Source organism: Octopus sinensis, linkage group LG1 (assembly GCF_006345805.1).
Source record: "Octopus sinensis linkage group LG1, ASM634580v1, whole genome shotgun sequence".
Lineage (NCBI taxonomy): Eukaryota > Metazoa > Mollusca > Cephalopoda > Octopoda > Octopodidae > Octopus > Octopus sinensis.
In genome coordinates this window covers 60,580,213-60,598,887 of record NC_042997.1, presented here as the reverse complement: position 1 = coordinate 60,598,887, position 18,675 = coordinate 60,580,213, and the positions used below count along the sequence as shown (strand labels likewise).

General features: G+C 34.5%; 1 protein-coding gene across 4 annotated transcripts in view; it reads left to right on the top strand.

Moving 5' to 3' along the window:
* Nucleotides 1–9,116: 9,116 nt before the first annotated feature.
* LOC115212821 (dual specificity mitogen-activated protein kinase kinase 7-like) overlaps nt 9,117–18,675 on the top strand; it is an 83,410-nt gene continuing 73,851 nt past the window's right edge. For all 4 annotated transcript variants that reach the window (XM_029781588.2, XM_029781578.2, XM_036501450.1 and 1 more), the window contains exon 1: nt 9,117–9,261. In XM_029781588.2, the coding sequence (XP_029637448.2) occupies nt 9,129–9,261 (133 nt within the window). In that variant the 5' untranslated portion in view covers nt 9,117–9,128. The remainder of the gene's footprint in view (nt 9,262–18,675) is intronic.

Here is an 18,675-nt window from a genome sequence, read left to right as displayed (position 1 = left end):
GTTCATTGTTGTAGTTTAATCCTAGGTCACTTCATGATTCTGCAGAACCATAATCAAAGGTAGTTTTGCCATGACTACTGTGATTTTTTAAAATTTCAAGCATAGTTTATTTAGGACCTCATTATCCATTGTATCTTTCTATTTGTTGTTTGTTTCCTTCCTTTTAAGATGTTAAGGTTGATTTGAAGGTAATTTAGCTGTGGTTTCTAACAGATCGAGTGATCATGTAACAGTTCCATCACTATATCCAATAAAACCACCATTCCTAAAAACATCCTATTTACATGGACTTGGAAATTTCACAGTTATTTTGAAAGTATAAGATTTCTTTGAAGTTTAAAAAGTATCATGAAGTACATAATTTCTTTTGAAAAGGTATTTTTTCTGAAAAGTTTGAGCCTTAAGTAAGTGTAAAGTCCACACAGGTAGCATTGAAGTTGAAGACTGAGGAGAGGATATCTTTGAAAAACCATCTTCTTTGTTATACACTTGTTGACAATTCTACTCTTCTAATATTTATCTTTACATTAAGATTACAATCTCAACCAAGGAATGGAATCAAAGACATGCACCATTTGCTACAGTACAACTATATTGATAATTCTTTAGTAAATGCTGCACTATTTTCTTATTCTCATATCAAAGCAAAGTGAAGTGCATATAGCTAGACAGTGAAAGATGTATAGTAAATAAAGTGATATCGGAAAGCTTCAAAATCAGGCCTAAAAGAATATATCAGTATCTAACCTCCATACCAGCACGGTTTAGATTAAGAATCATTTGAGGCAAGATTTTATCGCCAGATGCTTCTTGTTGCCAGTTCGTTTATCCCACCCCCCTGATGAGCATGTACATAGAACTATGGACATATATCTGTGCACATAATTGTAATGTATGCGTATGTATATTTACATCTATATACCTGTATGTGCACACTCATAAAGCCTTTCTGAGATTGAAGGAAATTGTAACATGACTTTTAACACTAAGCACAAGGACTTATTACCTCTAGGCATGCAATCCCAAAGATCTTTTCCTTTTCAGAAGCTGAAAACATTTTACCAACCTTCTTCCCAGTTCTATAAGCTTAGAGCTGCCACAACCAGCATTGGCACAATGAAAGGTAGGTCTGGAGAGATAGCTGAAATACCTAAGCTGAGACTTGTAGATGTATGCTGTGTGCAAGCGGTACAATGGAACCGCAGCCAGACTGCTTATGGGCAAGAGATATAGATACAATTTTTTCTGGATAGGCTACAATGAAGATCTAGGTGGCATGGGTATTCCGCTAGCAGAGAAGTGGGTGGATAAGATGACTGAGGCAGTCTTAGTATGATAGGATTATTAAGCTAAGAATAGCCTTGTTTGGTGTAACAGTGTCAGTTATCTCTGTATATGCTCTGCATGCTAGACTAGCAGATACTTAGAAGGACCACTTCTACAAACTTCCTCTGGGACTACCTAATTGACAAAAAACAGTATTCCCATCAAGGCAGGAGACTTCATTGGACATGCTGGAAGACATCCTGATGGATTTCAAGGTGTGCATGGAGGCTATGACATTGGATTTAGAGATGAGGAGGGGACTAGGCTGCTGGATTTTTAGTGATGCTCATGGTTTACTGGTCTGCAGCGTCAACTTCAGGAAACCTACCAACCATCTGATCACTTACCAATTTAGTGGGCACACCAACCAGATTGACTACATCCTCACCACAGGAACAGGTGTATGCTCATAAATGCAAAATTTTTCCTGGATGAAGAATGTATAACTCAACATAGGCTAGTGGTTGGTGACTTCAGACTTAGGGCAAGAAGGATTCAGAGAGATGAGCTGATATGAAACGGAGGCTGTGGAAGCTCAAGGATCCTTCAAACGAGCAGAGATTTAGAGATGTACTTAATTAAGCCTTTGATGAGAAGGAGGAAGAGACAGAGGCATATGATGTAGAGGACAACTGGGAGTTCCTGTAGAATATCTTCTGAGGGTGACAAACCAAATCTGTGGTGGGAGCAAATCTTCTGCCAGACCAAGAATAACATGGTGGTAGAAGTGATGTTGACAAGGCCATAAAAGTGAAGAGACAGGTCTGCAAAGAATGGAAAAGAGTTGGTAGCAAAGAATCATATCAGAAAGCTAAAAGGGAAGCCAGATGTCAGGTTTATCTAGATAGGGCAGAAGCAGAAAGGAAGAGGTTTGCCAATGTCTTACAATGTGAAGATCAGAGACTTGAGGTGTTCTGGATTGCTAGACAGTGTATCAGAGACAATCAAGATATTGTGAGAGAGAAGTGTGCATAGATGGATAATAGTATGCTTACACTTGATGATCTGGACAAGAAAGATATGTGGAAAAGTTACTATGCAAGGCTACTGAATGTGAAGAATGGGATAAAGAGAGTCTCTCATGTGAACCCAACAGATGGACCAGTTATCGTAGCAAATGGAAGTATGGTAGATAAGGCAATTAAAGATATGAAACAGGGAAAGCCATCTGGAGTCACTGCTGAGATGCTCAAAATATCTGGTAAGGTAGGATATGGGCTAGTCACCTGCATAGTTAATCACGTTATTCAGGAAGGCATAATACTCAGTAATTGGTATAGCAGCATTATTGTTAGCTGTTACAAGGGTAAGGGAGATATCTTAGATAGGAGTAATTATAGAAGCATCAAACTTCTGGACCAGATGATGAAAATATTGGAGAGAGATACAGCCCAATTAATTAGGAGCAGAATTAGTTCAGACAAAAATGCAGTTTGGCTTCGTCCTAGGGAGAAATACTACTAATGCTTTTTTCATAGTCAAACAACTGAAGTACTTAGCTAAGAATAAACCTAAAATTATATTTGGCATTTGTTGATCTAGAGAAAGCCTTCCATAAAGTACCCTGCTTTGTGATGTGGTGGTCTCTGAGGAGACTAGGGATAAACAAGTGGCCTGTGAGAGCTGTACAGGCCTTATACCTGGTGGGTACACCAACCAGAATAGGCTACGTCCTCACCAAACTCAGGAACATGTGCATGCTCATAAATGCAAACTCTTTTCTGGGTGAAGAATGTATAACTCAACATAGGGATTGTGGTTAGTGACTTCAGATTTAGGGCCAGAAGGATTCAGAGACACAAGCTGACATGGAAAAGGAGGTTGTGACAGCTCAAGGTCCTCCATACAAGGATCCTTACTGACAGAGATGCTGTCAGTAAGGTGAGAGTTAACCATGAGTACAGTGAAGAATTTGGTGTACAGGTAGGCATCCATCAATGCTCAATCCCCACCTTTTCATCATTGTCCTCCAAACCATAACAGAGGGATCCAAAGCTGGCAGCTCTTGGGATCTACTACATGCTGTTGATTTTGCTCTCATAGCAGGTTCTATATCAAAGCTAGAAAAGAAATTCCATGTGTGAAAACAAAAATTGGAATCTAAGGGCCTTAAGGTTACTTAATAAAGATTAAGGTTTTAGTAAGCAAGAGAACAGACAGGACCCTTCCTTCTTCAGGTAAGTGGCCCTGCTTGATTCATAGGAAAGGTGTAGGCAGGAATTCCATACAGTGTACCCAGTGTAAGCTATGGACACATAAGAGGTACAGAGGAATAACAGGAAGATTATCAGAGAAAGTAGTGTTCATATATGGAAGATGCACAGGAACCATAAAAATTACAGATACTCAGGAAATTGACTTTCTCAAATGTCCTGGAGCCTCTTTAGAGGTAGTGGATAATTTCCATTACCTAGGTAACCAAATTAGTAGTGGGGGGAATGTATGGAGAGTGTAATAGCTAGAAGCTAGAATAAAAATAGGATGGAGAAAACTCAAAGAGCTTTCACCTCTGTTGGTAACCAGAGATTTTTCTCTCTGAGTAAAAGGAATATTGTATGATGCATGTATACAAACGGCCGAGATACCTGGCACTTCACTGTATCAAAACTTCACAGCAGAAGTAGTAAGGCTGCATCCCTTGGTGAAGAGGATTGGCCTGCAAGAGTCCTGTGCGGGTGCCACATAAAAAGCACTCATGCCAGCACCATGTTAAAAGCACCCAGCACCCACTGAAAAGTGGTTGGGGATCTTTTCACTTTGACCAGCAGATTTTTAAAATAATTTCTTTGTAACTAAACACTTTTAAACTTGGGATACTGATAGTGTGTTACATAAAACATCTTTTTCTCTTGGCTTTCTTGAGAAAATTCTGCAGTTTGTAAGCTATTTGTTGTTTAATTTCTTGCATTTCGGAATTTCAACCAATCAATGACGTCTATTGAGTTGAATACAATATCTGCCGTATTTTGTCAACAACATTTTCTGGCGGTGTCATATGAATTTGTCACTGTTATTTATGAGAAAAATGATACCCTGTGGCCATAAACTGAGGAGTCACTCGTAAACAGAGCTGGATAACAAAACTGTTCCCTCTTTAGTGTCCACCCATAATTACGACCCTAGTATCAATCTATTGCATTTCAATCTGTTTTAGGGTTAGGGTTAGAGTTAGGGTTGGGGTTAGGGGTGGGGGAAGGGTATATTTTTTTCTTCAGAAATGTCAATAAACCCAATCTGTTTCTTAAACGAATATATATGTAATGTGTGTATCTGTGCAACAGAGAGGGAAATTAAAACTGCATATGTTGTGAACTTAGAATATGTGTTTATTAATAAAAGTTTAATAATGATAATCTTTTATTCATATGAACGCAACTGATATGAAATATGTCATAAATAACAGTGACAAATTCATATGACACCGCCAGAAAATGTTGTTGACAAAATATGGCAGATATTGTATTCAACTCAATAGACGTCATTGATTGGTTGAAATTAAACAACAAATAGCTTACAAACTGCAGAATTTTCTCAAGAAAGCCAAGTTTTATGTAACACACTACCAGTATACAAAGTTTAAAAGTGTTTAGTTACAAAGAAATTATTTTAAAAATCTGCCGGTCAAAGTGAAAAGATCCGTGGTTGGTGTTAAGAAGAGCATCTAGCCATATAAACCAAGCCAAATTAGACTGGAACCAGGTGCAGCTCTCCAGCTCTGATCAAATCATCCAACCCATGCCAGCATGGAAAACGGATGTTGAAGGATGATGATGATGATATAGTCTTTCTGTTGACTAATTATCATCATCAGATTGAGTAGAAACAACTGATAAAAGCATAAATTGTATTCTCTGTGCTTTCAGGTAATCATGTGATCTTTGGCATTAGTTGCTAATCATACATCAAGAGAGTCTATATAAAAGCTTTGTAGACTGTCCTTGAAGTTTCTGTCAATAACACATCAACATGCTATATAGAACTCACAAAGCATTTATTCTAAAGTCACCGGCACAAGCACAACACCTAATTGCATCACCAATACTTGGAAAATGTCACAGCTGTTTTGAAATAAATTTGGAAACCAACAGATAAAGGAAAAATCACCAGCATTACCTAGGCATCAATAGATAAGGTATCAGTAGAAGAATAGATCAAAGTACAGTGACTTATCTTTTACAGAGAAACGTTATATCATTCATTCGCTGCTCAAATCCTTAGTGTAAAAATAAACTTATTTCAACTTCCATGACATAACTTAAGTTCTTCTTAAGAACATTAAAACAGAGCTTATTCAGACTTGATGAATAACAATTGACATCAATGGCCACATGCAGCAGATACAATTTAAACTGTAATCAATCACCACTTCTTGGTCTGCTGATGTTTACTATTGACCAGAGGACCAATTGAGTTGAATCTTGGTTCAGATAGGGTGTTCCACAAAAATGTATACACACTTTAATAACTAATAACTCAGTTTTCATTTCCTTTTAAATTTAACCTATTAGAAATAATGAAGAAAGCCAGACTAAGCTTTGAGCAAAGGAAATTTATCTTAAAGTGTTACTGGAAATTTGGAAACACAGTCAAAGTGCAAAGATAGTTTAGGAGCTTGGTTTTGTGCCAGAGAGAAGTACTACTGATGTTATCTTTCTAGTAAAAAAACTGTGGAAGTAAGCTATTGTACTTGGAATTCATTGACCTGGAGAAAACTTTCAATAGGGTTCCTCACTCCATTATTTAGTGGTCTCTGAGGGAGCTAGGAGTAGATAAGTGGCTTGTGAGAACCGTGCAAGCAATGTACAGGGGTACTGGCAATAAGGTGAAAGTTTGTAACAAATATGCCAACAAATTTAGCGTACAAGTAGGATTCACCAGGGTTTGGTTTTCAGTCCTTGTTACCCACCATTCATTATAATCCTACAGGCTATAACAAAGTGATTTAAAACTGATTGTCCCAGGGAACTACTATATGCTGGTGACTGTATTCTTTTAGCAGGATCTGTGGTACAATTAGAAAAAATATTCCTGGTGTGGAAGCAAAACCTGGAATTAAAATTAACTTAGCAAAACAAAATTTTTTGTTGCAGGAAAACAAACCATATGTGCAAACTATGGACACACAAGAGGTGCAGTGGAATAACAGGAAGGTCAATGAAAAAAGCAGACTTCATATGTCGCAAATGTGCAGGAGCAATAAATGCTAAGGACACATGGGAAATAGATTTTTTTAAGTGCTCAAGAGTTACCTTGGAGGTCGTAGATGGTCTTTGTTACTTAGGTGACCTAATTTGCAGTGGAGGGGGATGTCCTGAAAGTATAGTTGCTAGAATAAGGACAGGATGGAGAAAGTTCAGAGAGCTATTGCATCCGTTGGTAACAAAAAGTCTTTTTCTCAGAGTGAAAGGCAGATTGAATGATGCCTATACACAAAAGACTACATGGTTGTGAGATGGGGCTCCAGAAAGCAGAGGAGATGTGAAGACAAAAAAATGAATAAAGCTAGTATGCTCTGTTGGATGTGCAACACCAAAATGTACAATAAAGTGATAATGTATTGAGAAAAAAACTGGGGATAAGAGGAATCAGATGTAGTGTGGTCATGCTGGAGTACCACCTCGAAGAGTTTTAGTTGAGCAAACCGACCCCAGGACTTATTTCTTAAGCCTAGTACTTATTCTATTGGTCTCATTTGCTGAACCGCTAAGACACCTGGATGTAACCACACCAGCACCGGTTGTGAAGCGGAGGGGGACAAACACATAGATATATACATATATACACAACGGACTTCGTTCAGTTTCCGAATCCACTCACAAGGCTTTGGTCGGTCTGAGGCTACAATAGAAGACACTGGCCTAAGTAATTGGATGAGTGTGCCCCAGAAACTTAACTGTAGGTTCAGTTTCTTGGTGGGGGGAGGTATCTTTTTAATATTTAGGAACATCTAGGTGACTGCTCAGATTACCATTCAGAAAGAATTTGAACTGTCTTGACAATTACTGTCTAGGAATAAATGAATGAGGGGACTGAACTCGGAACCATGTGTTTGAGAAGCAGGCTTCTTATCACACAGCCACGTACATACACACATACATATATTTATTTATAATTTATATCTATGTGTGTTTGTATGTATGTATTAATGCATGTGAAGGAGTTTATCCAAAACAACAGTTTCGTATTTCTGTTGTAGATAAGTGTCTTCACAATCTCTTTTCCATTATTCTTTCAAACTAGTAATCATTTTCTCTCCTGACCAAACTTTATTTAGGAAAAATAAATTTCACGTGTAGTTTATTTTCTCAATCCAAGTATAGAAACAAAGTTTAACACCAGCGTGTTATCAATATATATATATATATATATATAATTAATTAATAAGGGTGAGAGAATTAGATACTAATTTAATAGTATATCTATTCAACACCAAGTGGCCTAGTGCTCCGAGAAACCTGGATTATTATAATATTTTATAATATATTATAATATTTTTACAAAATAAATATAAGAGAGTGGTCACTATATGGCTCACTCTAGCACTAGTTAATCCAAAAGGTTTCGACCACAAAAATACATGTTTCCCATGAAAGTCAGTACGATTGTTAGCTCACACGGACAGGGCAAATAAAAATCGTACTGACTTTCATGGGAAACATGTATTTTTGTGGTCGAAACCTTTTGGATTAACTAGTGCTAGAGTGAGCCATATAGTGACCACTCTCTTATATTTATTTTATATATATATATATATATATATTTCAAGGATGGGATGATGTAAAATTGAAATACATAGAAAATTTGTTCAAAATTATATTTGAATTGGGAAATTTATAAGGATTAACGAAGCTGCTATTTGGAGAAAAAATATGAAGAAACAGTGGCTTTTAGAGCAGATATTTATGATGAAATGTATAATAAAACACTAATTCAATCACTCGTTTCAACTAAGAATTGAAATCGTGTCATGGACATATATTTTTTACTAATGATCCCCACCAGTAATTGAACTAAGCTTTCAATCTTTAATCGATATTAACCATAGTAACCTCATTCATTTATTCCTATATAGTAATTGCCAAGACAGTTCAAATTCTTTTTGAATGGTAATCTGAGCAGTCACCCAGATGTTCCTAAATATTAAAAAAGATACCCCCCCCCCACCAAGAAACTGAACTTACAGTTTAGTTTCTGGGGTACACTCATCCAATCACTTTTAAACAGTAACATTACTGATTTACAACTCAATTTCGACAACTTTATTCCACGATCTCAATCCCGAAGGTTTAGGGGCTTAAAAATTACTTCGAGTTCAACCCTTCCTATCAAATACAAATATCTAAAAATTCACACTGAAACCGATGTAACGTAAAAAAAAAATTTAAAAAAAAAGAAACAAACAAACTTTACAATAAGCTACTTTTTAATTGATTAAAATTTAATTCTCTCAATGGATCGAAATGTCAAACCTTCGCGTGTTTATTTATAAGTCCCTTTAATCCATCTAGAGAAGCATTTAGATTTCAGAGACACTTGTTCACTCCTCTTTCCTCACTTGTATATAAACAACAACAAACTATTTAGTTGAATGTTGAGAAATTAATTTGATTTCTTTTTTGATTCTCAGTCAGATTAAAAAAATATATATATGATTTTCATGTCATCCAGAAATAAAATTTTGTATGTCTTAAAAAAAAACATGATAAAAATTAAGAATTATTTGCGTTTAGTTACTACTTTAATCGGTGTCTATGAATGTCTCGCTACATTTGTATGCTACGGTCATGTGACCGCGCTTCAAGATGTCCACTTCAATACAAAACAAGCTTAACCAACTGGAGCGGAGATTGATAGAGGAAAATAGTTCCCGGGAAAGGGATCGAGCGAGGAATTTTGACACCGGCTCTTCCTCCGGTCCTCGGAGACCCAGTCGGCGTAAGTTTTATTGTTCGATTTTTGTTTATTTTAAAAAATCACTGTGATTCTTATGAGTATAAACTGCACGGCACGGTACGAATGAGGTTTTTGGGGAAAAAAAAAAACCATCCCCACCATCGCCACTTTCTATATAAGTCTTTATTAGCAGCAGCAGCAATTCTCTTCTGTTAATTCCCCTGCTGTTTATTTCTTTAGTTCTCTATCGATCATCAGCATCCCCTCCTCAGCAACTTCTCTTAATAGTATTAATGAATTAATAATGATTATAGCCATAACCTGATGGGAAAATCTGTGTTAAGTTGGTCACAACTTCTTGGAAGTCTTTTAATGTGGTGAGACTTGTTAGAACTTCCACCACTTGCTTTGCTAATCTAATCTTTGTTTATTTGCGGACATTTCCCCCTTAATATTTGTTTAGCTTCAGACATCATTAACGTTCACTGAACACATTTGTTGATGTCTTAAATTTACATGCTGCCTTTTGTACTACTACTACTACTACTACTACTTTTATTAAAAACCTTTTACTTCCTGGAAACATCGGTCGGTGATCCTGATGGTTCCCACTCTTTCGTTCACAGAACTCTTCGGCGATTTAAGCGGCCTCTGGGTTTTACCGTGCCAAATTGATGTGGGTGTGGACACACATTTATACACCAACACACTGGTCACCAAGTGAGGAATCGGTGTATTAACTACTGAAAATTATACTTTCCCCACGTTGGGATATAACGCAGGAAAAAATAACAAATAAAAATAAACAAACTATCTCTACCATCCCCACTAATAAACAGACCTAGTAATTATATCGGAAAAGTTGGCTCCAATATTCTTTTGATCTATTTATAATATCAAGCTTAAAAAGAAATGGAAATTTAAGAAAAATTAAGTCAAAATGAATCTGAACTGTTGTAATTAATCAGCTTATCCTATTGTTTGCGAAGTATTTCTTTCTTTGTTACGAAAGAACTTTTTTTTAAGCTGTCCTCATTTTTTAAAAAATTGTTAGTTTCGAGTTGTTTTCAAATGAAATGTCATGTATGGTTTAGCAGAACCAAAGTTGAAAGAATGATCTGATTCCTCACATAGTAACCATATGTCTGGCTGTGTGTCTGAATGTGTGATCTTACCAAAATGTAAGTGACTGACCATTAATGATTTGCCTTATAGTTTATGCTACACAACTTGGAGACATTTGCTGTGATAGTGCCGTGGCCTTGATGTGGGAGGGGACAGTGGGAGGTTTATGTTTATCTTTTGTTTCTCTTCTCTCTTTTAGTTGTCTTTAAGTTTTTCTTTCTTTTCCTAATCTGTCCTCTTTATTTTATTATGTTTTGTTGTTGCTCTTGCACTGTGTGACTAGTTTAGTTGGCTTCAACGCGTATTTACAAATGGCGACTGCTCTACTCAAGGGAAGCGACTCTATCCCTCTAGTTTAATGTCCTCCCCTAGCATTATTTCGTACAGATTGTAGTCAATAAATAAACCATGCCTATCTTATATTATCTGATATATATATATATATATATATATATATATAATATATATATATATATGAAAATTATTACTTGTATAATAATAAATAGTCTAGATTTTTTTCGCCTGTTTGAATCTTTGTGAGTTGTTTTTGAAAATCTCATTTTCTTGCAAATCGTTGTCTGTAAAATCGTAACGACAATTACTGTTGCTAAAGTCTACTCATAGACCAGTGTTTATATTATCTTGAGTTTTATTTAGTCCAAGCTGACCAATATGAAGCTACTGTTCAATTCATAAATTTACTTTCTCGGCCTGGTTGTCATTTTATTGATAGTAATTTAAGGGTGTTAGTTGTCCCGAATTTCGTTTAATTGTGAATCCGAAAGTTTAAAGACAAATTCCTGTTATCTGTTGTTTTAGTTTGTAATTACCTTTTTTAAAACCTTGGTACACGTCTCTAAGGCACATTTCGACCTATTTTCCTTCTCTCTATCATGTGGTCATATTTTTGGCTCCACATTGCTATTGTGTTAATTATCTTAAATTAGATAATCTAAACGTTTCAATTCTGATCATGAAGATGATGTACCAGCATGGCCTTTAGCGGTGATAGCTAAAATAAACTGTTTTATAAATCATCATCGCCGTCGTCGTTGTTAGAAAAGCTGGTGAGGGTTAGATGGGTTTCATGAGGCAGTGTTTTACAGCTAGACGCCCTTCCAAAGGAACATAATAGTAGAGAAATGGAAAATTCATTGTAAATGTTTGTTTGAACCTAAAAGTTCATAGGACTGATACTAAGCGTTTGATAGGACTTCAGTTCATCATGTATAATTTGTGGGTCAAATAATAAAGGAGGAGAGAGGTAATGCCAGGCAAATACAAGGTAGTTAACATTAAAGTAGTCTGGGATTATCCCAAGATTTGAAACTACATATATGTACAATTTTACTAGTAGGACGTTTTGAAGGACAAGTGATACAACTTGTCATTTTTTTAAAATTAAAAATATGGTTTTACCTGTATTGGAGTAACTATCACCTTTGTCACCAGTACAGTTTCCATAGAATGAGATTTATTAGACACTTACTCTGTAATATACCAAAGGCTTCTTGCTCTTTAGTACTTTGACAAAGACAATGCTTTTACTCAATTAAAAGAGCATTAAAATCTTTGACCATGTTTGGAATGAATCTTTTAGTAAAGTTGTCCACTTATAGACTTCATCTGTGTCTCATTTTTAAGAAGCATAGTGACAATTCCAAGCATGCTTTGGTTTTATTATACAACTGACCTTTGTATCTTGGAAAAAGTATGGAACTCCTTAATTGATACACTACAGATAATGATATAACTGGGGCAATAAGATTCAGCTATATTCTTTCAAAAAATTTATAAGAGAAATGTTTCTACAAATTTCATTGTGGAAATAAAAAAGATATTTAGATGTTTATAAGATTATTTGCAGAAAAGATATTATATTTGATTAGGTAAGTTGTGAATTAAGATTGACTTATTTAATTTCTTGTACAGTTTGTAATTTTTAGCATAAGAATACGAGGGGGTGCTGAAAAGTTCCTGGCTTTAAGGGTATCATAAAAGTCTGGTTCTATAAAATATTTTTGAATTGTATTCTCTAAAGTTTGGTGTATCCCAGGTTCAGCTATATAGTCTATGCTCTTTCTTATGTATGTTAGTAACTTGCTTGCTGTTATTTCTGATTACACACACACACCTTTTTATATGATACCTCTCTTCACATCTTAAGCTTCTACATGCATATATCAGTCATCCATGTGTAACATAGACAATTTCATCTACAACCAAGTAGTTTCTGGAGAGATTTCTAAATCCTTCAGTGGTAGGCAATCTTGTTTTTTTCCAGAGCCAGGACTTAAGCTTGGATCAGCTGTTGACTCTCTACAGTTCACATTAGAATACAACTTGTATATATGAGGCTACTGCCACTATCCACACTAACACATATAACGCAAAAACAATGTAACTGACTGGCAAAATTTCACTCATAGTTTCTGCAGTCACTAATTGATAGAATTACTGTTTTTCTCCCTTTTCTGCTTCAACAGCTTCTGTTCCTCTGAACCTGGATGTTTGATATCAACTTCATGCTGGATCACTCATTGCACCAGCTTCTTGTAATCTTGATTCTTCAGATCCTGCACTAACCATTTGACCCCCTCAAAACTGCATGTTGTTTAACTTCTAGTTAATGGATAGCTTTGGTCAAAAGGGTTTGAGTTATGACTATCCCATCATTATTTTTTGCTCAGTGAATCTAGAGCTATGTAATATTTCTTTAGTTACTTTTCTAGTTTGAGACTATAGGGTGTGGTTGAAGGAAATTTGACAGCTATTTCTCTCAGTTGAATAACTGTATAGAGATTCCCATGTTAGTTTGTTTCATTCCCTTATTCTCCCCCTAGCAATAATCTACAGGAATTCAATTTGACTATCATCCTTGCCACATGGAAAGGCCTGGAAAGTTAATGGGTTCTGCCTCTCCTCTCCTGACTAAACTGTAATATCTGCAAAAAAATATGTTTTATAAGCTAATGGGCAATTGGAAAAGTAGATATAGATGAATTGCTTCTGAAATCTGTTCAGTCCTTATTTTAGGGAATGACAAGCAAACTGATGATCAACAATATACTTAGTGAAGTGCCAAAGCTTACTTGGAGCTCCATCCTTCCTTATTTTACTTCAAAGCTGTTACAAATTAGTTTAGGAATAAATGTAGGCACTTGCAAATCAGTCAAGTTAATGCATACCAAGTTTGAAGTATGAAAGTTTGGGTTTCCAAAATCTATCAAAGATTAAAGTTTCACAAAAATAACTAGTGCTGTTGTATAGACTACAGAAATTCAAAATTCAAGTTTGCTTGACTCTCTCATCACATGAGCCATTGGCTGTATGATGTCTGTGTCAAAAATGTGTTGCTAAATATACCATTTCCATGTACTAGTGTTTGTAGAATGTTCATGATGAAACTTGGTAAATTTATTGGGAATGAATGTACTATGGAAGAATTTTGATGGCTCAATGTGAACTTCTGAGATAAATTACATGCAAAAAAAATTTTTTAATGATTTCAGTTTCAAATGAGTGAGCTTACATATGCAAGGAAACCAAATACACTTGTGCAGAGGGATGATACTTTCTTTTTGAGATGATTGTAGAGAGTATATAAGTGAAAATATAAAAGACATGATAAAGGCTTAGGTAGGCATTAAAAAGCTAGAACTCTCGAATGAAAGGACACTGTTTGCAAATACTTGGAAAGATGGTGCATTGCAGATTTGTCCATCCTATGCCAATATGGATAAAAATTGAAGAAAATGATAACAGCTGATAATGAACATATAAGAAGGCTAGTCATTTATTCTTTATTTAGGTATTGATGAACAAATAGTATTAATTTGTCTCATTTTAAAAGATAGGTCTGCAGTTGAAACTGAAAACCAAATACTTGTGATTATAGAATCAGCATCTCATCCACGTATCTATTGTTTTTTAGCTGTTTCTACATGTATCTGTTAAGCTTAAATAAGTAATCTATTTTATATTATTTTTTTATTCTGAAGGAAAATATTTTAATCTATCTAGAAAGATCCTTTTGGTATGGAATAACTGGAAAATTTATGTGAAGTTGTTAAGTTTAATATTAAATGTGAAATCATCTTTGTCAACATTTTACTACAGTTGCATAGCTTGACCAGGTCTTCTGCACATTTTGATTGAAATTATTATTGGAACTGATGTGATGGTCAGAAAGAGATGTAGTGAGAAAGTTTTGCAGTATGGTATGGTATAATGTTACAGTATGGGTAGAAAGAAACTCTGGAAACTTAGAGTGAGGTGGAATAGAGTCAGTTGGTTTGGAGAAAAAGGCAAAATGGAATACAGGATGAACATGGCAGTTTTTGTGAAAAGAACATCTTTTGTTTTAATTATTGAGGGATCAATCCGAGCATCATCAATCATGAGTTTGTAGTAGTGTCTTCTCAGTCTTTTGGTAAATTATTTTGCATCTTATGGTTGAGGCAGTTACTTTTGTATCATGGCTACCCTCTCTCCCACCCATGACTATGATTAAACATTAACCCATTTTCCATTATCTAGCAGGAATTAATGTAAAATTATCAAGTTTGCTCCAGTCTCATACACACACTTAAAATATTTGAGATGTTAAGAAAATGGTCAGAGTATAGATAACTTGGAAGATATAGGTATATCATCATTGCCATTATTTTAATGTCCATTCATTCATGTTTACATGGGTTGGATGAAATTTATTGAGGTGGATTTTCTACAGTCAGATGCCCTTCCTGTTGCCAAGCAAGTAATATTTCCTCCATGACTAGCCATGTTTCACAGGAAATTGGAAACAAAGGACACTGCTTGCATGATGTTGGCATTAATTTACAACTATCACATGAAGTCAAGGCAAGGAGAGTAACACACATGTGTGCAAAGACACACACACACACATGTAATATATACATCATCATTTAATCTTTGTGTGCCATGTTGTAATGGGTTGGATGGCTTGAGAAGAGCTGGTAAACCAGAGGAATGTGTCAAGTTCCACTGTTTGTTTTGGCAAGCCTTTTACAGATGGATGCCCTTCCTAATGCCAACCACTTTACAAAGTGGATTGGGTGCTATTTAGCACTATCTAAATAGCATCAGTGAGGTCTACTTTGGCATGGTTTTATGGCTGGATGCCCTAAAATGGGCTTCTTTCAGTTTCCCATTACCAAATCCATTTACAAGGCTTTGTATAACTCAAGGCTATAGTAGAAGACAATTGCCCAAGGTAACACACAGTGGGATTGAACCCAAGACCACACAGCTATGTCTGTACCTGTGTCTTTGCCTATATATATCTTCCAAATTATCTATGCTCAGTCCGTCTTTACACCCATAAAATTATATCTAATCCATTCTTCATCAGTAATTGGTAATATATCTTTAATATCCAAAATCTCACTGCACTGTAAACATATTTTATAATTAAAATCATGTTCTTAAACTTATCAAGTTATTACACACATTTTATCTTGGAAATAGTGTACATTCTCCTCACTTTTCATTTCATCATGCAACTGACATGTATAATTTCTACAATTTTTGAGATACAATAGCTTCTCTCCATTTAGTGTATTTAAAGTGTCTGCTTATTGATAGTCAGTCTGAGGAACTTCTATTTCTTATATCCACTTCTTATGAATATCAATGATATTGCCTATAGAAAAGTTCCTGATTACTCCCAATGAACTAAACATGTCAGTAAGGCTTAGTGAGGTTTTAAGATTTTTATATTTCTCAAATGTATGATAAGGATACAGAATTTTTTTTCAATATCTGCTATGCACTGGAAATTAAAAAGAAATATATGCATATATTACATAATTCAAGTACTGATTCTTTTAGAAGCTATAAAAATATAGTGTAATATTTTACACTTTTTGCCTAATCTTGTTAGCTGTTACCAAATCTTCCTTTTTTAATTGATTACTGTAATGAGCTGGGAAAGTTGTATATTGTAAACAATATGTCAAAGTTCAAGTTGGATCCTTTCAAAGACCAGATTATGCTCTTGTTTTACAGACATCATAAATAAAAAAAAAAACTACTTATAAGAATTGAAGATATGTTCATTATAATAGATATATCACTTTATTTCTTGATGCTGAAACACTAAACTCTGCTTCTTGAGTTATTTAATTCGGCATCTGTGATACACTTTTATCAATCAGAATACAAAATATAGATGATAAAGAAGATGTGATTGGAGACAGCTATTTCATTAAGCTGAAAACATTATAAACTTTGAAATTCACTAATATAATATGTACCAATTATTCTCCTCATATACAACGTACCTAGTGAAACCAAAAATGTTAATATTAAAAACCGTTTATCTAATGAAAAGTTGTACTCTATATAGGGTCAGTTCCAGCTCATGCAATTCTGACTCAGCCCATGACATATCGGTAATACTTAAGAAGCCTGGACAGCTACCAATACAGTTTTCAAGCCTTTAATTACAAACAGAAAAATAGATTTCATAAAAATGTCCATAGTATTGATTGCTACACACTAAGCCTTAATTCTGTCTGTAGCTGCCACTAAATAAGGCTCTTCTAAACTGAGTCTTCTTTATTTGTCTTTGCTGGAGCCTCTATCAGAATATTTAACCCTTTAACATTTAAACTGGTCATATCCAATGAAAATAATCTACTTGTTTTATCTTCAAACTGGCCAAATCTGGCCTCTCCTACTTACTCTACTATATTATTCTAAAAATAAACTATCACGTCATTGAAATCTCAAAACTATAAGGTAATGTATGATTAATTCAAATCAATTTGGATAAATATACCCTACAGTTGATAGAGAAACCTAATTGCTAAAGAGTTAATGATATATGAATTGATTGGTCACTAAAACAGAGAAGCAACATGGTCTCATAACCACATTGAACTTCACATTACCTACTAATACTGAATTACAAAAACAACATATATTGCAAAACTTGAGTTATGAACATTTTCATATTAGGGAAGATAAAGGTATGGCGTATACAATGACTATGATGGTATGGCACAAACAATGACCTAAATCAGAATAACAAGGAAACATATATCAGACTCATAGTTAGGCAGAATAGAAATGGCTTTATTTTTGTTTTTAAATCATTGTAGTAATGGTTGGTACTAGGCTAATTTTAGTAGATTATCCAGATGTAGTTATTTTTTGTTTCTCTAGAGAAAACTGTAAAATTCATTGTCTTAAACCCAGTTGTTTACTTTAAGTAGCTACAACAACAAAAACAATAACAATAATAATCTCTTACATGAAACATATAAAATGAAATCTAGTTTATTATTATTTTTCAGAAATGTACTTTCAAAATTTATCCAGAAAACCTAAAAGTATCTCTTACTGTGTAAATTATGAAATCAATTTTCAACATTTAATCTGTTGTTATCCAGTATTATAAAAGGCTGAGAATTTAATAAAATTATTAATTGGGCAATATTATTGCTTTCTGTGCATCATCATAATTCTTCAAAATTGTTACAGCTAATTAAGTACCTAATTATTCTATATAATTTATCATTAGTACTTTAGATTAAATAATAAATTTAATTAAAAGTGTATATAAGAGAGCAGATTTTTTTTTTTTTTCAAATGTTATTCACATTATTTTACTATTCACTCATTAGATTTAGATCCATTGTTATCAATATACTTTAACAAAATCTCATTTGGTTTGAATATATTTTTCTTATATATTGGGAACAAATTTCACTTCAGGGAGTTATATTTCTATTTATCATCATCATTGTTTTTATGTCTATTTTCCATGCTGGCATGAATTGTCATAGAGTCAATTTTAAATCAAAGTTATGCTTGCCTAAACAGGTTGGTGATCATGTCTCACCTGTATATTTTAGTTTGGCAAGATTTCTATGGCTGGGCATCATTTCCTAACATCAACCACTTTAGGGAGTATAAAGACAAGACATGACTAAAGTGTTCTCTTGACAATGTTTCTGCTCCATTGTCAACCACCTTACAGAATGCATTAGGTACATTACATTGTGGTACTAGCACCATTGGTATTGTCTTCTATCTCACAAAACAAAAGGTAGTTTCATTACTCTTTGTTGCCTCTGTTTGGGACAACAGAACAGACAAGAGAAAATGCAATTGTAGAAGATTTATCATTATTTTCCTCTATAACTTTTCAAAATGACTTATAGTCTCATTTGAAACATATTAAGATTTGAGTATTAAAGTAATATTTTTTCAGTTGGAAATGAAATAACTACAGAAGTGATAAAAGTGACAAAAGTTTTTGAAAGTTCAAACACACTCTTAGATTCTGGGTTAATTAGTTCA